The sequence below is a fragment of the Hyaena hyaena genome, unplaced genomic scaffold (genome assembly GCF_003009895.1).
Source record: "Hyaena hyaena isolate Hyena2069 unplaced genomic scaffold, ASM300989v1 scaffold_42, whole genome shotgun sequence".
Lineage (NCBI taxonomy): Eukaryota > Metazoa > Chordata > Mammalia > Carnivora > Hyaenidae > Hyaena > Hyaena hyaena.
This window is the reverse complement of record NW_024080674.1, coordinates 4,294,554-4,319,926: the sequence shown is the minus strand read 5'-3', so window position 1 is coordinate 4,319,926 and position 25,373 is coordinate 4,294,554. Positions and strand designations below refer to the sequence as shown.

General features: G+C 45.0%; 1 protein-coding gene and 1 non-coding gene across 6 annotated transcripts in view; both read left to right on the top strand.

Annotated features, from left to right (window-relative positions):
• The window catches only part of SLC9A8 (solute carrier family 9 member A8), a 71,481-nt gene that overhangs the window by 5,604 nt on the left and 40,504 nt on the right, over positions 1-25,373 (top strand). For all 5 annotated transcript variants that reach the window (XR_005528005.1, XR_005528004.1, XM_039229981.1 and 2 more), the window contains 3 exons: positions 3,088-3,168; positions 16,293-16,351; positions 21,718-21,801. Coding sequence is in view for 3 of the 5 variants with exons in the window: in XM_039229981.1 (XP_039085912.1) it covers positions 3,088-3,168; positions 16,293-16,351; positions 21,718-21,801 (224 nt within the window). In the remaining 2 variants the exon portion in view is untranslated. The remainder of the gene's footprint in view (positions 1-3,087; positions 3,169-16,292; positions 16,352-21,717; positions 21,802-25,373) is intronic.
• Positions 3,413-3,541, top strand: LOC120230466. Its single transcript, XR_005528030.1, has one exon. It is a non-coding gene; the product is annotated as a small nucleolar RNA SNORA51 (small nucleolar RNA).

Sequence of the window (25,373 nt, the reverse complement as noted above, 5' to 3'; positions counted from 1 at the left end):
ATCTCACGGTTCGTGGGTTTGAGCCCTGTGTTGGGCTCTGTGCTGATGGCCAGCTCAGAGCCTGAAGCCTATTTCTGGTTCTGTGTCTCCCTCTCTCTCTGACCCTCCCCTGTTCATGCTGTCTTTCTCTCTCTCTATCAGAAATAAATAAAACATAAAATTTTTTTTTAAAAAAGCAGTCACTCCCCATCTTCCGCTATTCCCAGTCTTTAATAAACACTATTTTGCATTCTATCCCTAGGAATTTGCCTATTCAGAATATTTCAGACAACTAGAATCATGCAATATGTGGTCTCTTATGTCTGGCTCCTTTCACTTTGCAGTGTGTCTTCAAGGTTCATCTGTGTTGTAGCGCACAGTAGAAGTACATTCATTTTTATGGTTGAATAATTGCTTTGTAGATATACCACATTATGTTTATTCATCAACTGACAGACATTTGGGTTGTTTCTATGTTTTGGCTATTGTGAGTAGGGCTGCTGTCGACATGTGTGTATAGGTTTTTGTGTAGTTGTATATTTTTATTTCTCTCTGATGCATGCCAGCTGCTGGGTTAAATGGTTGCTCCCTGTATAACTTTATCAGGAACTCAGACTTACCACAGAGGCTGCACCATGTTTCGTTCCCACCAGCAGCGCCCTAGAGTTCGGCGTCTCCACATCCTTGCCAACACTTGTTATTTTCCACTGTGTTTTGTTTTGTTTTTTAATCATCACTATCTTTTACTCATCGGTGGGTGTGAAGTTCCATTTGTGGTCTTGATTTGCATTTCTCTCAAGGACAAATGAGGTTGACAAAGCATCTTTTCATGTGCTTATTGGCCAGTTGTATCTTTGGAGGGATGTCCTGGTTCTTTGTCCATTTCTAAATTCCATTGTTTGTCTTTTTTCCATTGACTTGTAAGAGTTCTTTATGTATTCTGGTTGCTAGACCTTTATCAGATAAATGATTGACAAATATTTTCATCCATTCTGTGCACCCTCTTTTCAGACCTCATCCTTTTAAACGGCTGAAGGCCATTCCCTGGCATTGCTGAACCTCGGCTGAAGGCCATTCCCTGGCATTGCTGAACCTCGTATTTAGCTCTCTCTGTTGTAGACAGTTTCCCCCTCTGTCTTAAAGGTGCAGATCGTTGTTTGATTTACAAAAATGAACTACTTACTTACTTTTAAACTTGGAAGTTTTTTAAAAATGTCACGTTTATTTATTTTTGAGAGACAGCAAGAGCGTGTAGGGGAGGGGCAGAGGGGGTGGGCAGAGGATCAGAAGCCGACTCTGTGCTGACAGCCGAGAGCCTGACACGGGGCTCAGACTCACAAACCATAAGATCATGACCTGAGCCAAAGTCGGGAGGCTAATTTACCGACTGAGCCCCCCAGGTGCCCCGAGAATAAACTTTTTAAATTAATTTTTTTATCTAGCTTGGTGCAAAAAAAGATCAGAAACAGAGTGAACTCCCTAGGTGTGTATTCGGCCCACTTATGTGGCTGCCTTTTTAGACAGGAGGCCTGCTCACCAGTCACACTTTGTGCTCACGCATTAGAACAGTTTTTCTTCCTCTTGGTATTTAATGTAGGATTTTTCTAACTAGGTTAAATATTTATAATAAAGTAACACCACAGATTGATAGTTTAAAGCACAGAATGCAAGAAGGACAAACTTTCTATATTTACAACTCTTTCCTTGTTCTGGCCACCTGGCACTCTTTGGTAGGCCTAACAATACCTAGTCTGTCAGTGTGGGCTCTGAAGGTGGCCATTTAACCACTCTGCGGATTGTTTAAACATTTCCTTTTACAAAAAAAGCAACAATTATACTTAGTACTGTTGAAATAGTCCTGTGATTGACGAGATGGTATCCTGTCTCGATGCATCATAAAGGAAAGAGGTGGGCACGCTTGCATTTGGACCATGAAATTACATTTAGGAATTATTTATGTGAAAGCATACTCTTATGGGGCGGTGGGGGGGGGGGGTTGTCCAGAAATACTTACCTCTTTCAGTTTTACATCCTTTTGTTTCTTTTCATGACAGCACCCCTGTGAGCAAATTTAGATGTGACTCCTATTTTGGTGACTGAGAAATGAAGATAGTCGGAAGGGAGGTGGTGGATGCCTGTGGTTAAAGGCACAGGGTTGGGGCGCCTGGGTGGCTCAGTCAGTTAAGTGTCCCAACTCCTGATTTTGGCTCAGGTCATGATCTCACAGTTTCGGGAGTTTGAGCCCTGCGTGGGGCTCTGGGCTTGCACGCTGTCTCTTTTTCTCTCAAAATAAATAAATAAAACTGAAAAAGAAAATAAAAATATAAAGGATCAGAGTTGGAATCGGGCTCAACCCGGCAGCACCTACCAGTGACAAGATGTCTTGAAGCCTGGTTTTGTACCTGTAATCACAGGAGATTATGGTAATAGCTAATTAAGAGGGGGTGCTGGGGGCCGTGGGAGACCGTGTTTAAGGTGCTCAGTGCAGTGCCAGGCTCCGGGGAGCCCTCAACCAGTGGGAGCCCCAGTACCAGTGGAGGAGCAGGCGCCCCACCTTTAGGTCTGATGTCCTCACCAGCCCACAGCACTGCCTTTGTCCTCTGTGTGCTGCACTCTCACTTCATTCTCTCTGAAAAGAGAACCAATCCCACGGTGGCAAAACACTTTGTGGCAACATATTCTGTTGCTATCATATTTGATTTAAAGAGATTGATTTCACTGACTTCCTCCTACCATTTCAGGTTTTCCAGGTGATTACTTCCAAAAAGATGAAGACCATTTCTCAGAAGTAGAAATTTGAATACATGACTGTATAAGGTTTAACCAGTTAGGGGAAAAAAATTTGATGTCTGTTGCTCTTTCAGTAACTACTGGAAAATAAACTAGTTCAGGCGTATAAAGAAATCTGGAGACCATGTTAGAAACACCGTGAGTCTCTTTCCAGGTTGAAAGTAAGGGATTGGAAATACAGCTGAAGTTTACCCTGTCGTTGCCTGCTGTCCATTTTCCTTAGTAGCACCTCCCCCCTCCAGAAGTAACCATTGCTTTGAACTGGTGTTTCTTATTTAAAATTGTGCTGTTTTAACAGTGTCTTATTTTTTCCCACAGCTATCTGCATCATACTGGTGCATTTACTGATCCGATACAGATTACATTTCTTGCCAGAGAGCGTTGCTGTTGTTTCTTTAGGTAAGTGCTTATCAGTGATCCTATAATAAAAGCAGTAATAACACCATTTTTTGAGTGCCTCCGCAGTGCCAGGAACCGCATCAGGCGTGGTACATGCCCCATTTCATTTCATCCTCACTGCAGCCTACCACGAGGGTGTTATGATTCCATTTTACAGATGAGGACACCGTGACTCAGAGAAGAGTGATGGCCTCCTAAAGGTCACATAGAAGCCCCCCTGTTTTGCTTCTAGAAATACCCTCGGAGCCTCCTGGTGCTGACCGCAGGCTGTTCTTACACTGACTGAACAGAAAGAGGAGGCAGAGTAAATCCACCCACATACACCCCAGCCCAGGTGCTTTGCCTGGTCTGTGTTGTGAATGGGGGGACACAGAGTTGAGGAAGGGGGAAAAAGAAATACCCTTGGGGGCACACTGACCTCTGTTACTGGGCAGTGCAGACACCCAAGTCAACTAAGGCAAGTAATTCGTAGGGTCACTGAATTTTACAGCCAGAAGGGACTCTCACTTTATGATTTAAGGAGCAGAAATGGCTCACTTTAATGTCAGAGTTGGATCTAAGGTCTTCAGGAGCATTCCATTCTACCTCACTTACATTTCTTCCTCGTTTCCTGTGGCAGTTAATTGTTAGATAACCAGCTTCCATCTGTCAGTTATACTTCAGTAATGTTAAAAAAGGAAAAAAGGTAATCAGCCCCCATTTAGAGGGAATGAATCAGTGTAGTAATAGATGTGAGCTCACATGAAAGTTAATTGAAATGGTTAATGAAGGAAGAAGTAGGGACCTTACTTTTCAGTAAGTATTAAAATCAAGACTAAAATGTGGTTGGGGGTGCTTAAGGCATGGTAAATAAGGTTTCACTAAGAAAGGCCCGGAAAGGCATTTCTCAGTTTATGATGCTGTAGTTACTCTTACTAGTTTCCACTTGCCTACTAAGGAGATTTAATTTTTCCTTTCACCACTGATGCTAGGTTTTGTTGAGCAAATTTAGTAATACTTTTATAATACACAGATGGTTCAGCTCGGCTTTGGAAACGAACGTTCAGACTCGGATTCACCTTCCCCTGACATCATGTGCATTCCTGCTACCCTGGTTCTGCCCCTCCTGTGTTTCCCTGGGCTTCACACTCCTCTAAATGCCCGGTTCTCCTCTGTGAGCTTTTGCATTGCCACCTCATGTAGGCCTTGTAACCCCCTGGAGATGCCACATCTTAAGGAAGAGACACCACTGGATAGTACTGATCTTCAGTAAAGGAGTGGAAAACACTTTTGCTCAGAGTTCCATTCTTTGTTTAGCCGGCTCTTGAGCTGCACACCCTGGCAGATTCTGACAGCCCTGGCTAATGAGATAGAAAGCCTTCAAGCGCGGAGAATGGTATGATCATTTATTAACATCCCTTTTCTGCTATCAAGAAATTGAAAATAACCTACACAACTAATACCTATTCTGGGACATTCAGTAAAGACTTAAAACACCACTTCAAGGAATGTACAGTTTTGCAGTCAGCTTTCATAGTTTCTTAGCATAAGAACTATAGCTGATGTGTACTTAGGTATTGTGCCGTGGAAATGCTGGTTCTTATGATTTGGTTTGGAATGTCATGTTCTTCCCTCTTTGCATGTTTGGGTACCTCTAGGTCAGTAAGCACCAGGGCTTGTACTAGGAGTTACAGCAGACACTGTCGGTTGCCTACCCGAGAGCCGTTTCCCCCGGCTTCCTTGAAAACAGAACCCTACTTTTGATCAGGTATCTTGCACTCAAGGACGTGCACTCAGGGGAGATGGGCACCTCCATGTAGAGACCGGTCTCTGCCGTCAGGACACTTCCACTCTCCGTAGCCATTGGGTGGTTGAGTGAGATGAGGCAGCAAGGCAGCGTGCAGCCCCGTCCTGGCCAGGGGGACCGCGGGGAAGTGTGCGGAGGTGGAGTGCGCCTTACCTCCCCGATGAAAAAGTTCCCATACCTTTGATTCAGTTGTGTGAGGATCTGATCCCTGGAGCATTGGGAGACATCTTGCCATCACTGTGGCTCAAAGACAAAAGGCAGAATGCTAAAGATCGCCAAGGGGACAGATGAGGAGCCCGGATTCTTGACCGCATTGCTGTTCTGTTGAATCGATAGTCCTGGAGCTGCCTGTTGTATGAAATAAGAAACATCTGTTGTTGAAGCCAATTTTAGGCAGGTGTTCTTTCACTTGGAGCTAAAAGTATCTTAACTAATATAGGACCCTTTCCATTCAAGGGACAAAATCAGTTCAGATTGATTCAAAGAGAAATTGGCAGGGGCGGAGTTGCGTACCCATTGGCCTGTGGAGCGGAAAAACCTACCAGTGACACTAGCTTCAGACTTAGCTGGATCAAGCCTCCTGGACTCCGCTTTTCTCCATTTCTCAGCAGGGCTTCCTTTGTTTTGGCTTCACTCTCAGGCAGCCTCCGTGTGACTGATCAGCCTTCAGCTTCAGGCCTCTCACCCTTATGGCAGCAATCACAGTGGGGCAAGTGGCCTCCTCTTCTCCCGGGTTCCACCAGAAGTTGTAGGATAAACTCTGACCTCCTGGCCTCCCCATTCTGGACATGGGGTGGAATGGTGTTGGCAATTGGCCAAGGCTCTCCATCCACAGGGTTTATGTCTTCACTGGTGTAGCGGAAATAACAGTACCCTGTACAGGGCATGGGAAGGTTGATGGAAAGTAAGTCTTGGCTTTTAAAACTTTCGTCAGCTAACTCAGGTGATCAGGGCGCTAAGAGGAGTTCCGGGGAGGCGGCTGGGGTCCAGAAGGTATTATGTTAGCAGACATTTGGTTAGAATTTAGAAATGCTGACAAAGCTATCAAAATGGTTCTGTATTTCATAAAGCCGTGTAAATTGAAGGAAAGCTTTTTTTTTTTCTCTTACTGGAGCAAAGTGTAACAAAATATCGAGATAACCACCATTTCAAGAATTTCCAGCTTTTGTGCCAACAAAGAATCTAGATGAAGCTGCCAGAGAAAATAGGGTTTTCATTCTTTCAGGGATAAACTCTCCCAGCCCATCTCTTCTAGCCCAAAGTGACTTTTCCGTCTGCAGTCATTGAGACACGATTGGCCTTTCCTGTTACAGTAAACATCAGAGTACCTGACAAACTACTGGTATAGAGAAGGACTATCTGCACTTGAAAAGCACATTTTCCCCCGTCTTTTTAATTGTAATTTCAATTGAGTCTCCAGACTTTTCTCATTCTTTCTAAAAAAAGTATCAACATGAAATTCTAAAAATATTTTCTTGACCCTTCTTCAAAGCTTTTGGATACTTTTTATACTTAGGGAATTTTGTAGCTTAGGCCTTTAAAAAAAATTTTTTTTTTTTTTGCACAAAGAGCTATACAGAAAAAGAACAATCCTTTTCATTGACAACTTTAGCTATTTTTATTCCGCTTCATTCCTTTCCAAACCATATGTAGACATACATGTAGATTAGATGACTTTACTTGGTTTCAGTTTATATTTTTTTGTGTTCTTTCCTTTTTAATATCCATTTATTAAAGTTCACGTATTTACTCTTATCAGTGCTGATTCACTCTCTATTTGGGGCTGAAATTTATAAGGAATAAAAACAAAATAATTGTACTGCCCACTCTCTGCTGTTGTGTATAGCAAAACGGAGATTCCCTACCCTCCCTTCATACTTTAGTTTACAGAGAGGAGAGGCTAGAAGGGATTAAGTAAGGGCTGGAAATTTGCCCTTTCACATGCCAAGGTTTAACTTGAATACTGCTGATTTGATTGAATCATTGACTAGCATACATGAAAAGTGCTTCTTTGTCATAACTTCCTTAAGTATGTGCCTTTAGTATTATTGACTCATTCTTGTTCTGACTAAAGGACTTTATTTGTTATTTTTTAAATTAAGAATAGTACTCTGGATGGCTCAGTCAGTTGAGTTTGTGACTGTAGCTCAGGCCATGATCTCAGGTCTCCTGAGTTTGAGCCCCACATCAGACTTGCTGCTGACAGCGCAGAGCCTGCTTCAGGCCCTCTGCTCCCCATCTCTGCCCTTCCGCACTTGTGCACACACTCTACTTTAATTAAAAAAATTTTCTTTCGCACTTGATCTTAGCCAAAAGGCCAAGAAGTGATGAAAAAAAATTTTTTTTAATATCCACTTATTTTTGAGACAGAGACAGAGCACGAGCAGGGGAAGGGCAGAGAGAGAGGGGGACACAGAATCCAAAGCAAGCTCCAAGCTGTCAGCATAGAGCCCAACATAGGGCTCGAACCCATGAACTGTGAGCTCATTACCTGAGCCGAAGTCAGATGCTTAACGACTGAGCCACCCAGGTGCCCCCAGCCCCAAAACAAACATTAAAAAAAAAAAAGAATAGTGTTCCTTGTGTCAATGGGGCTTTTGAGTGAAAGGTGATGAAAAATCACTCATTTCCTGAGTTGCTGACTAAATGTAATTCTGGAAAAAGCATATGTAATAGTGATATATTTTTTTTAATGTTTATCTTTGAAAGCAAGAGACACACACACATACACAGAGTGTGAATGGGGGAGAGGCAGAGAGAGAGGGAGACACAGAATCCCCAGCAGGCTCCAGGCTCTGAGCTGTCAGCACAGAGCCCGACGTGGGGCTCGAACTCACAGACTGAGAGATCATGACCTTTGCTGAAGTCAGATGTTTAATCAACTGAGCCATCCAGGCACCCCTGTAGTAGTGATATTCTAATTGTACTTAACTTCTAAAAAAAAGGAAAAGAAAAAGAGAAAATTCATTTTAAGACAAAGGGAGAATCCTAGCTGCAACTAACAGCTTTTGCTATTTTTTAGACCCATTAAAGCCTAATGCTGATGCAGCTTGCAGTGTCTCCCAGGGATCTCTCCCTGAATCTGAGGTGCTTTGATTTTTATTAGAGAAGAAACGGGTATTCATTTGTTGGTATTAGAGTAGCTGTCTTAGAGGCAGAGGCCAAAATTGGTTGTCAAACTGACAAAATGATCACGTTAGGCTCTCGGGATTCTCGAGGCTGCTGTTTTCCGGCGAGGAGTGCTTGCACAGACTTAGCTTCTAGACACACGGGTCAGACGTTCCTGTGTTCTTGGCACATCTTGTTGCTGTTGTACTGCCATGAACTAAATGTGTGCCCTCTGTGTGGAATAACTTCCTCCTTTTCCCTGGAGTCTTGCTTTGACTTTCCTTGTTTTTATGGTCATCTTCTCTTAGCTGAGCCTTTTATCATCCATAGGTAAGATGTTACACTTCAATTTCCCAGTTACGCCAAAACAGTGAGATAGAACAAATTTTAAAATAAGAAAGGTTGTAAAATAATTGTATTCCGACAGTTGGTATTTTTGGACTGATTTCTCCTGATTTCCTCTTACCACGTAAGGCTTCTTCTCTGTGTTTAAAAAAGGAGTAACATTGCTCCAAAAAGGTGAGCTACTTTCAAAACGAAACATTTGAACAGCCTTTCCCCCAGAAAGCAAACAGCCCTGCGGGATGGATCCTCACTTTAGAGTCTCGTTGGGGTAACTATTCAGTAGCAGAGTCAAGGACTGGATTTTCAAACTTACCTTAGCAGAGTGTAACTTGGTTCTATAATTACAGCTGACAAAATGTGCTAAAAATATATTAAAGTATTTTCAAAAAATCATCTGTGGCTAAAAGAAGATTGAGAAGGAAGTAGATCCCTTTTTGCCTCCTTGGGCGGTGGCAGACCATTCTCCTCACAACGGTCAGGGTCAGTCCTCCCTGCCGGTTTCTGTAAGACACTTCTAGGCCTGCTGGCCCAAAGAGCCCAAAGGGACCAGGCAGCAGCCACTGTAGCGCTTACTATGTGAACCCTGGTGGAAGGGTCACCTTCTGGGAGCCAGGAACTTTCAACCCCTGAGCCTGAAGCTTCGGGCTATGGGAACAGAAATTCTCCACATAGGAATCCCTACTCCCAAGTGAGTCCCTGAGAGTGATGCTGAATGGGGCCACTCCTGCTGCTACCCACTGAGCGCTGTGCCCTGCTTACCTTAGGGATGTACCTCCTATAATGGCCTTTGGTTTAAGGAGTCAGTTGCATCCTGGGGGGAGAGCTCCATTCTTCATAGGATGTCCTCTCCACGCTGGTGCCTCAGCTTCTTTACGAGACCCTCTTACCACGCTGGCTGGCTGGCAGCTTCCGGATAGGGTGGCACGTGGTACGGACGGGACCATGTGGAGTCCATGGCCACATGCCCACTGCTGCACCTCCTTTGCCATAAAGTGAGTTGCTTGGTTTGACACATTGTTATGCAGTGTCCCACTTTAGTGGGTCAGATGCTTGTGGACAGTGGTGCCAGCCAGGAGACATAGCTGCCAGCATGCTCGTCCGTCTCAGTCAGAATGAGCCACCAGGACGGAACAGGTCTGACACAATCGAGTTGCCGTCATTCAGCTCGCTGGTCTTCACGGGGGCTGGAACTGCATCAGGTGCTGGGTGTTGGTCTCTGTGGCTGCCTGGTCGTCCAGTCAACAACGGCGGCAGCTGGACCAGCCATGGTGGGAGGGGCTTCGTGCTGTTGGACCCGTACGCAGCTCCCGTCTCTGCCATCAGAGCCACTGGGTTCATGAGCCCGTTGCACAGATACTGAAGTGGCCATGGTGAGAGGCTGGCTGAATGATCCACGAGCCAAGCTGGTCATGAAGAGCTCCCAGCGTGGCCATATGTAGGAATGGAGAGAGAGGTGTGATGTGACAGTTGTAGAGGACACAGAGGCCCGGGGCACCTGTTCATGCAGCGTGCTTGTGCCCGCCAGACCCGGCCAAGCTGATCTGTAATGTCACACTTGCGTCTTACAATGCACTGCTGCCGGGCCCACCGGCCTCATACCTGGGTACTTCTGGCAGCCCCACTAGGAAGGACGGTTCTGGGCACATGAACACCTGATGTCCCGTGCTCAGATACTCTGTCTCATGCCAGGAACTACTTGGGTTTTTTCCTCCGGTGCTTTGCAAATGCCGTGTAGTTCTCTGCTGCAAATGGCATGACCTTGTTCCAGAACCCTAGGGACCTGTGCTGGCAGTCCTCCTGCTGCAGCTTGCCCAAGACGTCCCACACCATCCCTTTCTACCACAGGTACTTCCGGTACTGTGGGGTCTGCCAGATGGTGTGGCGGCGGCAGCAGGCTGTCTGACCGCAGCGGGGCTTGCTGCGGGGCCCTTTCTTGTGGGCCCCACTCAGAGCGCTTGGCCTCCCACAAACCAGTAATTGGATCGAAGTAGTTCTCTCAAGGGAGGAACATGTAGCCTCCAAACCTGGAGGAGGCCAACCCGGCATCACGCTTCTTCTTAGTGGTGGGAGGTAGAAGGTGCAAATCTTGCCTTTTACTTGAAGGCAGTGTCTTGTACGTCAGACCACTCGACCCCCACCTTCCCAGATGGGCGGGCCCCTGGCACTTTCTATCATCTGAAGCCCAGGTGTCTTCATAAGACACTTACTTGCCACTTCTTTCTTTCATGTCAGAGTAGCATTCTGTCCACCTAGTGTGGTGGACCGCGGTGTTGTCCTGGGCAGTGTCCACGTGGCCTAGGTCCTTTGGGACTGTGTTATGACAGAGAGCAGGAGTTAACATAAGGCGCCTGCCTTATTTGGGACTTTGGTGTAATCTTGAAACAGCCTGAAGAGCCCTCTGTGCCAGGTGGGGGTGGGGGAGACTTTAGCCGGCCCAGAGGGTCCACAGGAATCGAGGCTGAAGATGCTCACGTAGGTCTCCCCCAGATGACCCTCCCCCGCGCCTTAGAGTCCCACGTCTTCCGTAGCAGAGCCTGGCAGGACAGGCCGTCGATTCACCTTCTTGAGTTCAACTTTCCCAGAGGATCTGCCACTCCTGCAGTTGAGTCCCGTGCCCCATCCCCCGCTCCGGAAGCCCTCCAGCTGCAGGACGCGACGGCGTACGTCAGTGTTGCCAAGGAAGCCCTCCGACTCTCACTTTGCTTTCCGTTGGTGATGGTCAGAGCCTGTCCCTTTCTCACCGGGCGGCCCTCCCTCCACCAACAACCACTCAATGCCGCTGTTCTGATGACTTCCCAACACCGCACGTGCTGCCTGAGCCGCTGCCCCAGGCGAGGGACCACCAGGACTTTACCACCAGTGCCTGGGTCCTCATTGCCAGCCGGCTGCTGAGCGACCACATCCCCCTCCTCCTCCGGGAGCCTCCTTCAAGAGTGCATCCCGTCAGTAACCACTCTCAGTAACCACTCCGCTCCCGGAACCAGTTGTCTTAAGGTGGCCATCTAAAAGCAGACTCTGAGACAGGTCCTTGGCCACATGTAATTTATCGAGGGATGCTCTTCACGAATGAATTTGTGAGGACACCAGACTAGGGGAGGAAAAAAGCCAAACACCGGGTGGGATCTCAGCTTAAGCCCAGTCGGAGCCTCAGCAGGAGGGCGCTCTGGGGCGAGAACCCACACTGTGGATGGAGGTCCCTCTTTAAAGCGAAGGGGCTGCGCTCTAACGCCCTGTTAGTCAGTCATTGGCTGTGGACTGGTGCAGGTGGGCCCAGCTTCCTGCTAAGGTGCCTCTGGGCAGCTGAGGGCACTCTTGCGGAGAAGGGGACAGGTGTGAGTGCTTAGCAGCGGCCTTCGCAGCAGCTTAACGCAGGTAAGCGCAGCCAAGAGAGCTGGGCAGGCCTCGTGGCGTGAGAATTAAAAATGCCTGTACCCGGAGTGCTGATGCATAGGGGCACATGTACCCCAATGTTCATAGCAGCACTCTCAACAATAGCCAAAACATGGAAAGAGCCTAAGTGTCCATCCATGGACGAATGGATCAAGAAGATGTGGTTTATCTATACAATGGAATACTACATGGCAATGAGAAAGAATGAAATCTGGCCATGTGTAGCAACGTGGATAGAACTCGAGTGTGTTATGCTGAGCGAAATAAGTCAGGCAGAGAAGGACAGACACCATATGTCTGCACGTATAGGAGGATTAGGAGGAACTTAACGGAGGACCATGGGGGAGAAGAAGGGGGGAAATAGTGGGGAAAGGGAGGGAGGCAAACAATGAGAGACTCTTGAATACTGAGAACAAACTGAGGGCTGAGGGGGCTGGGGGAGAAGGGAAGGGGGCTGATAGGCATGGAGGAGGGCACTTGTGGGGATGAGCACTGGGTGTTATATGAAAACCAACTTGACAATAAACTATTAAAAAAATAAAAAAATTTTAAAAAATGCTTGTACCCTTGACCCAGCAATCCCTCTTCAGGGGTTTTTCTTCTGGATGCCCCCCCCCCCACAATGATGGGGGGAGGGGGAATCATATATTTACTCAGGTGGGAAGGGCAGTGATAGCAACAGCCTAGAAAAAAGCCCGGACACTCAAGTTTTCACTGAATACTCTTTGGTACCTTTAAATATTGTGTGCCATGTGCATCTGTTACATAGTGAAATAAAGAGAAAACAATTCATTTGTAAGCAATTCTGTACCTGTTTACTAGGTAAGATGCTGGGCCTTAGCCTCTGTTTCCTTATCTGTAAAATGCAGGTGACAGTGCCTTCACTTCCTAGAATTAAAGATATTAAACACAGTAATGCATAGAAATCACTTAGTATAATGCCTACCTGCTATGTAATCAGTAACTATTAGCTGTCGCTATTAGTATTATCATCTATTATTATCATGGTTTATTGCCTTGCAGGGTAATTGTGGAAATGAATTAAAATAATGTGCATTTTATACATCAGCACAGTGCCTGGCACACAGGGCAAATAAATACATGTGTGTCCATATGTGTGTGTGTGTATACACACACACACACACACACACACACACACACAATCTTTTTTAAGGGAATTGGGATCAGGTTTTGCAACCTAATTATCATCCTTAAGACATTTTAAATGTCTTTCCTGTAACATTGATGATCAGGAATGTAGTGCAGTGATGGTGGAAGAGTAGCAATGCACCCTGGGAGGGAGGTGAGGGTTCACAGATTGTAACGGCAGGTGCAGCCTGCTGTGTCTTAGCATCATGAAGTTGTAGGATGTGTTCCTTGCTGGTTCTGAGCCATTAGACCCGCTACTTCAACTCTCTCAGCCTTCCTACCTGAAGCATTCTCTGGAGGATTAGAAACAATTAAAAGTGACCTATCCTGGGGGCGCCTGGGCGGCTCACTCTGTTAAGTGTCTGACTTCAGCTCGGGTCATGATCTCACGGCTCGTGAGTTCTAACCCTGCGTCGGGCTCTGTGCTGACAGCTCAGAGTCTGGAGCCTGCTTCGGATTCTGTGTCTCCCTGTCTCTCTCTGCTCCTCCCCTGCTCGTGCTGTCTCCCTCAAAAATAAACATTAAAAAATTTTTAAAAACAATTGCTCAAGTAGTAATAGTGTAACAGTAGTGATAATATCACGTCGTATTTTAGGAAGCTTTCCAGTGCCTCATAAATAATAATATAGAAACAAGCTTAGGCAATAGAATAATTATTCTAGTCAATAGATATAATAATAATTATGAATAATGAGTTTTCAAATGCAGCTGCTCCACATGTAATTACAAAAGCATTAACCATGGTATTAAAGTTTGGTATACATTTACAAGGGAAAGAGAAAGTTGAGGTTTTAGCAGAGCAGAAAAGTGCTAGCTTTAAAAATGAAATCAGGAACCAGGAAAAGAGGCTCACTTCCCCAGGAATCGGGAGTGATTACTGAGTGCAGGCGAACTGTCACATGCAGAGGGGAGCAATGCAAATTTCTTGCCCCTCGTATTGGCAGCAGTGTCAGTTGGGTGATTATCCAGGGTCGGCGAGAATGTGGGAGTGCTCTGGTGCCGCGGTGGAAGTTGGTGCAGCGCTTCGGAGGACAGGTGGGCAGCCTTCTCAAGAGATAAAGGTGTGCGGTGCCGTTCGCCGTCTCTGGATCTGCTCTAGGGAAACTTCCACAAAGAGGCGTGAAACGGCAGGTCCACGCAGGTCCGCTGCGAGCGGCGTCCGGTGGGAGCTGCGATCATCCGGGGACTGCCTTTAAACATTGTGAATCTTGAAAAAATTAAAATATAATTCTCATACTGTATACTTCACAGCATTAGGGGTTATGCTCACAGGGCCATGCAACCTCTCCGCTAATTACAAAATGTTCTCACCGCAAAAAGAAACCCTCTACCTGGGGCGCCTGGGGGACTCAGTCGGTTAAGCGTCCAACTTTGGCTCAGGTGATGATCTCCCAGTCCGTGGATTCGAGCCCCGCGTCAGGCTCTGTGCTGATGGCTAGCTCAGAGCCTGGAGCCTGTTTTGGATTCTGTGTCTCCTTCGCTCTCTGACCCTCCCCTGCTCACGCTGCTCTCCCTCTCTCCCTCTCTTTCTCTCTCAGAAATAAAACATTAAAAAATTTTAAAAAAAAAGAAACCCTCTACCTACCTACTAAGAATCACTTCCCATCTTCTGTTTTCCCCCTCCTCTGGCAACCTCCATCCTGCTTCCTGTCTCTATGGATTTGCCTGTTCCACACATTTTGTATCAGTGGACTCATGCAATCTATAGCCTTGCTTTTAATATAATGGGTTTATTGAGGTATCATTCACGTATGATGCAAGTTACCCATTTAAAATGTACTTATCCAGTAGGTTTTAGTTTATTCGCAAACTTGTGCAGCCATCACCACAGTCGATTTTAGAACATTTTCATCACCCCAAAAAGAAACCCATTCCCATTAGCTATCAGCCCCAAGCCCCTCTTCCCAGCCCAAGGCAGCTATTTCTGTCTCTACAAATTTGCCTCTCCTGCATGTTTCATAGAAATGGGCCCTAAAATACATGTCTTTTGTGCCTGGCTTCTTTCACTTAGCATGTTTCCAAGATTCATCCACCTTGTAGCGTGGATCTCTCTGTCTGTCTCTCTCTCAAAAATAAATAAACATTAAAAAACAGTCCTTAAAATGTATACACAGTTTGAAAAGAAAAAAGAAGCAGTTGGGGAACCCTCCTGGAGAGATTAGAATCAGTGCTTTCATGCCACCTGGCAAGTGAATTGGGCAACTTCTATTTTGAAAATAGGCTCATTGACTCCCTGTACAGCTCAGATCCATTTTGCCTTGGTCTATCTTTCCAAGTAATTTTGTTACTGTTTTAACAATATGGACCAGGTCAGGTAGCAGAGAGGTTTATAATTACTTATTATAACTACTTTTCTCTTCATCTGAACCCCCCCTTCCCAACAGCGATGAGTGTTAGTGCAGTTCCTTTTCCAGATAAACTTGTCTGTTCTAGTATTGTCTCCTCGCCCCACCTGCCAAAGCGTCTTTCTTCAGCTTTTCTGTTGCCCACGGGGGGAAAAGCTCCTTCCTCTGCAGGGGGAGGTAGGTCTTTGTGTTTAAGGTGGACGGTGGGCTTCAGGCCTGCTGTGCATCACTCCCTACCAGAGACTGTGATTTCGTAGGTCTGGAGTGCTGCTCAGGTGTCTTCCTTACAGAAAGCTCCCATGGTGATTCTGAGGAATCAACAGGGTTAAAAATCATTTATCTAGTGAGTAACAGAGCAGTCTTCAATGGTACCCGTGATGCTTCTTTGGGAATTATTTTCGGTAGGTTCTTTATGAGAGAGTAATGAGCCTGTCAGCCTTAAGGAAACATGCTTGAACTTAGATGGTCTGTTTTGTTCCAAGAATTTCACAGAATTTTTACTTTAGGTTATTTTTAGCATTGGGGTTTTATCTCTAACGAAGTGCTCTACATAGAGCTGCCATCCGAGTCTAAGAAAGTGATCCAGGCTTCTTTTTGGAAAACGGTAGGAATAAGCAGCATAAAGGCAAACTTAGCATGTAAGCTTTCTGTCGTTTCACACTGAAAATGGGCGGATGTGGCAAAACTGACAGCCATCAAATGTCACATGCCCAGCAGACTGGGTCTTGTTTTGTCAAGCTTTTCCTTCCCCCGGCCGCACGCACCCCTGCCCCCAGATTGTCACGGACTTCGTTATGGTATGTTTACCTGAGATGCAAGTGAGGAGGAAACCTGTGACTCAGAACTTCACCTTGATTGCCATTCTTAGCTTTCAGACATAAGACGTGCAGAAATCCATAAAAGCTCTTTAAAGATGTAATCATCAGATTCTCTAGAACAATAAACCCGAGTAATGTTTCTCATATCTTAAACGATGCTCAACTTTATGTTTTCTCTTCCAGGTATTCTCATGGGAGCAGTTATAAAAATTATAGAGTTTAAAAAATTGGCAAATTGGAAGGTAGGTTTACCCAACTTAATGATTCTTATTGATTACCTTTCATTTTGGCAACACTGATGGTTAGTTAACGGTGACTTATTGCTTCACTATCAGGGAAGTTTATATTGTCCCATGAATTTTTTTTTACTTAAAAAAAATTTTTTTTCCCTTCACAGTTTATTGTCAAGTTGGTTTCCATATAACACCCAGTGCTCATCCCCCCAAGTGCCCTCCTCTGTGCCCATCACCTGTCCTGTGAATTTTCTAACATTTTCTTGGATTAGGGTTGATATCATTACATCTGACTTTTCTGAAAAAGCATCCATCTCACACTAACATCAAGTTAACGCTAGAGCCCTCAGTGTCATGTTTTGTTACTTATTTGCATTTTTATAACCTTAGACTCACCTGCTATCTGGGGGAAGTCTCTAATTAGCATAATACACTTACCAGTGGTTATCCCCACAGCCGAAGATAAAGCGTATTTGTCCCGCAGCAGAGCTTACAGCGTGCTGTATACACTGCAGCTCACGTCGCCCTCATGACAACCATGTGAGGGAGGCAGATGACCACATTCTGTCATCACTCTGTTTTTACAGATAAGGAAAGCCACCACAGAGAGGTTGAGACATGTCCCACACCACAGAGCTAGAAAGTAGTTGAGTTGAGCCTCTTCTGCCCAGACCTGACCCTGTGTGTTCTCTGTGCGCCACCCCCCCACGCTGTCCTCAGGGCGTGGGTGTCCTGCCCTGTGCTCACAGTGGGTGGAGCAGGAGCAGCATCTTGCGGTGGGAGGACTAAGTGACGCTCGCACTCCGTGTGCGCCCAGGCTGAGTACTGAGAGTAAGAAGTACGTGACGGAATAGATTTTGAGGACGGAAAGAAGGCTCAAGTATTTCAAAATATTAAAGAATGAGGTGGCTAAACTTGATCACATTCAGACCCTTCCTGTTTTGATTCAGCTCCTAGGTGCGAGGACTCAGTCACCTGTGAAACTGTGGGGTGTAACATTTGCAAAACGAGCCGCGCAGTTTGACCTAAAACACAGTTTGAAACTGTTATAAATAATACTCGGGAAGTATTGTGTGCATTAAATGGAGTCTCAGAATCTACGCGGAGCTCCTGCTGTGCCAGGACTCCCCTGGGCAGGGGTGGGGGGGTGGGGGGGGTGGGGAATGGGTCTGTGCTGGCCGCCCGGAGCCCACTGGGAACAGTGTCTCTGCCCTCCTCCAGCTCGTCCCAGGGCAGGGGACCCAGGCTGTCACCTCCCCAGCTCCCAGATACAGCCTGATATGTTTTGATCGTGTTTGATTTCAAATCAGTTGCTCAAAATTGAAATTGATCTTTAAACAATTTAAAAAGCGTTAGTTTTATTTTAAAATCTTACCTCTATAGAACATTGAACCTCAAGCTACTCTTGAAGAAGCAGAAACTTTTTTTTAACTTGTATCTATTATTTTATTTTATATTTAACATATTTATTTAAATTCAAGTTAGTTAACATACAGTGTAGTACTGGCTTCAGGAGTAGAACCCAGTGACTCATCACTTGTATTAAGTGACACCCAGTGCTCACCCCAGCAAGTGACCTCCTTCATGCCCGGCCCCCTTCTAGCCCATCCCGCACCCACCTCCAGAAACTCCCTTAACACCAGGCCCACATTCTGCCCTGCAGAGAACCAGCAACTGTCCCCTTGGGGGTGCTGTATGGCCCGGGAGGCCTGCGAGCTGGTGGCCCCCGTTCTGAGCGGTGGCAGCCGGGGGGTGGGGGGAGTTGTAGTCCACTTTTATGTGCTTCAATTTTGTTGAATTTATTTTTCAGTAGATGTTATTTTTCAAGTTAAATAATAGTAATATGTTTAATAGCACAGGCAAGTGAACCAGGGTTGGGTGGGTAGTGAAGGTAATTAAGTGCCTCAGGAGCCATCCAGGCAACCTGGGCTTGACCTCAGAGAAGGGGTTTCCAGGCTCCCTGGGGGCTCAGGTGTTTGTGGAAAGCCGGGGCAGGAAGCAGGACACCTGTTTGGAACCAGGTGGTGCAGGGAGCGAGGGGAGAGAAGAAAAACCAGGAGCTTGGTGTTCTTTCCACGCAGTTCTTTTGCCAGACTGTCCTGCCGGGCCTTCCTTCCACTTGTATTATCATCTACTTACATATTTATGTCTCGAAAGCAACTTGCTTTTTTATGTATATACATTTTTTTATAGTAGTTTTTTTTAACGCTTTTGTTGTGGTAAAATACAGAGAACATAAGGAGTGCCTGGGTGGCTCAGTAGGTTAAGTGGTTAACAGCTGACTCTTGATCTGACACTTTGGTTAGTGGGATTGGGTTGGTTAGTGGGATGTGGGATTAAGTCCTGATCCTCAGGCACAGGCTCGCACTGACTGCGGGGACTTGCTCGAGAGTCTTTCTTCTTGCTCCCCCCCCCACCCCGTCTGTCTGTCTTCCTCTCTCCCCCCTCCCTCTCTCTCTCTCTCCCTCCCTCTCAAAATAATAAATAAGCATTTAAAACTATATATGTACGTAACATAAAATGTATCATTTTAGTTGTTTTAAAGTGTACACTACATTGGGGTTAAATACATTCACAGTGTAGTATAATCATCACCAGTTATCTATTTCCAGAACTGTTTTATCGTCCCAGCCAGAAACTCTACCCAGTAAACAACTCCCCAGTACCCCCACCCCATAGTCTGTTCTGTTCTTTTTTTTTTTTTTAGTATTTTCTATTTTTTAGTAGACCCCTATTCTACTTTCTAGCTTTACAAATTTACCTATTCTGGGTACCTTATATAAGTAGAATCATACATTTGTCCTTTCGTGTCTAGTTTATTTTACTTTGTGATATTTTTAAGATTCATTCATTCTGTAGCTTGTGTCCGAATTTCCTTCCTTTTTGTGACTGAATAATGTATACGGCTCTTTGTTTATCCATTCATCTGGTGATAAACCGTTCGGTTGTTTCTGCCTTTTGGCTATTGTGAATGTTGTTGTGAATACTGGTGTACTATGTATGTTTATTTTTTTTTCAAAAAATTTTTAAATGTTTTATTTATTTCTAGGAGAGAGAGAGAGAGAGACAGCATGAGCAGGGGAGGGTCAGAGAGAGAGGGAGTGACAGACTCTGAAACAGGCTCCAGGCTCTGAGCTGGCAGTCAGCACAGAGCCCAACGCGGGGCTCGAACCCATGAACTGCGAGATCATGACCTAAGCGAAAGTCGGACGCTTAACTGACTAAGCCACCCAGGTGCCCCTATGTATGTTTATTTTAAAGGAAACATTGTAATACTGTGGAAACCCATACTTTTATACATAAGTATGATAAAAACAAAGTAGTCGAGATGCCTGCTGAAGCATCTGAGATTAAGCCCATTCTATCACAAAGCGAGATCAGCACATTGGGGAGAGGCTTTACTCTCCCTAACACCAAACTGTGGTGTCTTTGACTTAATTGAGACTAGAAAAAGAAGCAAAAAGAGTTGACTTTCTCAATCTGGGTGGGGGGGTGGTGGTGGTCAGTGGTGTATGACATCCACTGCTCAGGTACCACCGAAAATCACCTTATACCATATGGGGGAGGGGGGAGGGGATGTTCCCAAAAAGAACCTGGGATCTTTCTGTAACACTATCCACTGTAAGGTGGTACATGCATTTCCTGTGGCCACGGATAACAAATTACCAACACTGGTTGGTTTCAGACCACAGAGAGTGATTCTTCCATAGTTGTAGATGCCAGAAATCTGAAATCAGGTTGTTGGCAGGGCCATGTTCCCTCTGGGACAAATCCAGGCTCTGGGAGAGAATCCTTCATTAGCTTTTGTAGCTTCTGGTGGTCCCAAGTATTCCTTGGCTGTGGCAACATAACCCCTTTCTCCTCTGTCTTCACATGACCTCTGTGTCTGTGTGTCCTTTCCTGTCTCTCTTTTTTTAAATGTTTTATTTATTTTTGAGAGAGAGATAGAGACAGCATGAGCAGGGGAGGGTCAGAGAGAGAGGGAGACACAATCCGAAGACAGGCTCCAGGCTCTCAGCTACCCGTCAGCACGGAGCCCGACGTGGGGCTCAAACCCACTAACCATGAGATCAGGACCTGAGCCGAAGTCGGACGCTTAACCGACTGAGCCACCCAGGTGCCCCTTCTGTCTATTGTATGGACGCTCTCATTGGGTTTAGGGCCTACCCTGATCCATTAGGGTGATCTCATCTGGATTCTTAATTACATCTGCAAGGACCCTGTTTTCAAAGAAAGCCACATTTTGGGGTCCCAGGTGGACATGAATTAAGGCTGGAGGACCCTGTGCACCCCACTGCAGGTGGGTCCTCTACTGTGGTCCCACTGCACAGGCTCTGAATACGTTGCCCCACGAAACCCAGAGATCCACCCCATTTCTTGTCACGTGGTCCAAGCAGTCCCAGTCAGAGGCATGAGCTTGTTGCATGGGCAGCTATTTTAAGACTTAATAAGTCATTTTTGGAAGTCATCATGTGCATCTAGTTTGAGCCTCTGAATGTTGTTTCGGCTTTATGGTAACAGCTGTACACTTGTAAGAATACACTTAACCATTCTTCTGAATAGGGATTTTGACAAGAAATCAGACTGTCAAGACTGTGGCATGAAATTTTAATATGAAGAAGGCCTTACTTTGCAGTGTCAATAAGTAGGCTTTGTATTACATGTGGTCATTTCAGATTTGATGGATTCCCCCCCCCCCAACGCACCAACAATTAGAAATGTTAATATAGAAAATGAAATGATGATGTCATTCCTCCAAAGATAGCCATATTCTAGAAGTACCTTTCATAACGGCACTTAATATTTGAATCTGGAAGCATAGCAAGGGGCTTCCTTTATAGCCATGTCCCGAGTCCCAAGGGCATCAGATGGACACTGTCTCATCACAGCCAGGCTGAGGACAAAGGCACCATCATCTGTGACAGGCAGAGAAAAGGCCACGGCAATTTAAACACGTATAGGGTTTACTCTTCCTCCAAGTGGATTGCTCTAGGGCTTACTGTTACCTTTTGTCTACAGGGTTTCAGGCTGGGGACTTGTTTTTCGTAAGCATTCTGTTTTGATGGAAGTGTCTTCTGTATTATTAACTTCCTTTCCTAAGTAAAAAATAAAAAGCTTACAGTGTGTGTTCGGAAGCACTTCATGCTGTTACTTCCTTTGCTGGCCCCTGTCAGATCCCTTGTCCTGCATTTATTCACGCCGGTTTTGTTGTGTCTTTGGTGTTTTCTGCTGCTTGGTTCTATCATCAGGTACTTTTTTAAACATTGAATGTTTCCACGGGGCCTATGAGAACAATTACTTCGGTTCTTCACTGATGGATTTTATTTAACTACACAAATTCCATGCTTCTGAAAATACCCATTTTACATTTACAGGAAGAAGAGATGTTTCGTCCAAATATGTTTTTCCTCCTCCTGCTTCCTCCTATTATATTTGAGTCAGGATATTCATTACACAAGGTGAGTCCCAGGCATGCGTCAGTGCTTTCGGTCTAGGTGGCTGCCCGTGCCAGTGAGGTGGTGCTGACCCAGCGGCGACAGCTCTGCAGGAGCATCCGGGGGTGCCCAGCGGAAGCGGGACTGCACTAGTGCCTGACTGAGGGAGAGGGGCCGACGTCCGCAGCTAGTGGGCCACCTTAATGGCTCCGGCAGTGTGGCTTATTAAACTATTGTTAGCCATAGAGGCTCACCTTCTCCTAGGAAGTGATGGCCAAGATGGACAATACGTTGACTTCTTTTTGGACTCAGACTGACACTTGGTAAGAGGACAGTGTGTCCCGGGGACACCTGGGTGGCTCAGTCGGTTAAGCATCCAACTTCAGCTCAAGTCACGATCTCGGGTTTGTGAGTTCAAGCCCCACATCGGGCTCTGTGCTGACAGCCTGGAGCCTGGAGCCTGCTTCGGATTCTGTGTCTCCCTCTCTCTCTGCCCCTCCCCCACTCACACTCTGTCTCTCTCAAAAATAAATAAACATTTTTAAAAATTAAAAAACAAACAAAAAGAGGACAGTGTGCCGCAGGCCTTTTGATTCTCAGCTTACCATGTGGGGCCTTTCTCCCTCCCTAGGCCCCTCCATCCTTCAGTGTCTCCCCTCTGGGTGTCCTGCCCTGGGCCTCAGCTCCCCCTGATATCTCCGGACTCCTTTCCTTCCCGCTGGCTCCCTGGCCCAGCTTCTCCTTACCAGACTGGGGCCTCATCCCTGTCCCCAGCCCTCCAGCTCCTGACCATCACCTCGTCCCAGTTACTCTGCTCATTCTTGACTCCTCGGCCTGGAGAGCCGCCTCACCGGCCCTTGCCCGCTTCCCCTCTTTGCCCCGGCATTTCTGGTCTCTGCCCTCTGGCTTCCACTGGGACTCTTCCTGCCTGGGCCGGACATCTCACTTGTAAGGCAGTTTATGTGGGGGTGTGCGTGGGGAGGGGTGTCTTTTCTTTGACTTTTTAAGTTTATGTATTTATTTTTGAGACAGAGAAAGAGAGCGCGCGCACGTGTACACTCCCATGCCTGTGTGAGAGTAGGGGAGAGGCAGAGAGAGACGGGGTTGGGGGGAATCCCAAGCAGGCTCCGTGCTGTCAGCGCAGAGCCCAGTGTGGGGCTTGATCCCGTGAATTGTGAGATCATGACCTGAGCCAAAATCAAGAGCCGGATGCTCTACTAACTGAGCCACCCAAGTGCCCATCTTTAAATGTCCTTAAGTTTTAAAATAAAAAGGTGACTCAACTTAAAATATTAGTGATACATCAGTTATTTTGTGAATGTGATTAAAATTTGTGAAGGTTGGAAGGTTTGGCCTACCCTTGGACAGAGGAAAAGAGCCTCTACTTTACAGCCAGAGAGACATAGGCCTAATCATGTGCTGCCCCCTACAGGTACCTTTTGGGTAGAGTCAAAATTAAAAAAATAAAATCCCTAAAACCTTACCTCCTGGGCGTTTGAAGGTTTGCACTAGATGAAAGAATGTATGCAGAGCATGACCTACCACATTAAATAATTGGTGGTGTTCCTTCTTGTTATTAACATCGTCTATTTTTAATATGACCACTGTCATTATTGATAACTTATTAAATGAGTTAAATTTGTCGTGAGAGTTTTGGTTAGAACATACTAATTAAATCTTTAGTTTTCCACCTGGATACCAAAACATAAATATTCTAAAATGTTCAGTCCAGAGTTGTTGTTTTTTTAAAGCTTTTATTGTATTGTACATCTATCCAGTGAAAAAGTGAAAAGGAAGTTTAATGTAAACAAAAAAAATTTCCCAAGTCTTATAAACTATTATTGACCTCAGATAATTTAAAAAGGAATGGGCAAGAAGTAATTAAAAGTCAATGTCTTTCACTCTTTTATTTTATAAACAAATCTTAAAAGAACTGTAAGCAGATTATGAAAATATTTCAAAACAATGTGAAGTGGGGGCGCCTGGGTTGCTCAGTCAGTTAAACATCCTACGTTTGATTTCGGCTCGGGTCATGACATGAACCATAAGATCAATCCCTGGGTCGGGCTCCGTGCTGACAGCCAGAGCCTGCTTGGGATTTTCTCTCTACCCCCTCCCCCCCATCTCTGTCTCTCTCAGAATAAACAAACATTTTTTAATAACTTTTTTTTAATTTAAAAAACAATGCTGAGGAAGTTGATTTGATGTTTACTTAAAAACATGACACTTTGATTATTAGAGCATATAAAATTTTTATTTTCTAATTTTTTGGAGGGAGCGGAGATAAACTTGTTCAAAATTTTAGGAAAATAATAGTTTCTTAGAAAGATATTTGTTTGAAGATGGCTTTCCAGCAGAAAACGTGACAGTTTATGTGAAATGAACTAATGTGAGTTAGAAATGTGAATTCAGAGACTTCTGTCCACTTCTACCCTCCCCAGAGAAGATAGGAAGTCAACTTTGAGTGTCTTTAATATTGGTGTTATTTGTTGATGTAAATTTGAACTTGGAATAAAGATTTCAGTAAGATTACTATCAGTTAATATGCATTAGATAGGCAGCTATTGGTTCTTTAAAATTATTAATATCATATAAAGAATAAGACATTAGTTATGTCAAAGAAACAAATAAATTTGCTCTGTGTAACAAAGGGAGGTTATTTTAGTGTGGTAACTTGAATTTGGATAAATTTTCAATATCCAGGTTAATATTAACCAACTACATAAATTATGTTAGCATTAGATTCCTATAAACAGATCAAGACTTAATTTAATCTATTTTTAACGACAAAATAAATTAACTCTTTGCAAAGAAGAACTAGATGAAAGCCTTTAGTTTAGAAAAAGCAAATCATTGTGTTTGCCCTGAGTCATTTAAAGTTCTTTGTGTGCTAAAGATTGGTATGCCAGACAAAATAATTGAATGTCAGATTAGGGGCAACCAAATCAGAATTGCAACAAATGAAGCAAAAAAGCTTCCTGAAGGAGATAGGCTTGGTGGGGCAGTTGGTGTTGAAATGAAGACAGAACTTTTGAAGTAAGCTTTAAAATAGCAGTGCCTCAAAAACAGACACATAGACCAATGGAACAGAATTGAGAACTCAGAAGTGGACCCAAAAGTGTACAGCCAACTGATCTTTGACAAAGCAGGAAAGAGTATCCAATGGAAAAAAGACAGCCTCTTTAACAGATGGTGTTGGGAGAACTGAACAGCAACATGCAGAAGAATGAAACTAGATCATTTTCTCACACCATACACAAAAATAAACTCAAAATGGATAAAGGACCTGAACGTGAGACAGGAAACTATCAACACCCGAGAGGAGAAAGCAGGAAACAACCTCCTTGACCTCCACCGCAGCAACTTCTTACTTGACACATCCCCAAAAGCAAGGGAATCAAGAGCAAAAATAAATGATTGGGACCTCATCAAGATTAAAAGCTTCTGCACAGCCAAGGAAACAACTCAGAAAACTAATAGGCAACCAACGGAATGGGAAAAGATAGTTGCAAATGACATATCAGATAAAGGGTTAATATCCAGAATCTATAAGGAACTCACCAAACTACACGCCCGAAAAACAAACAACCCAGTGA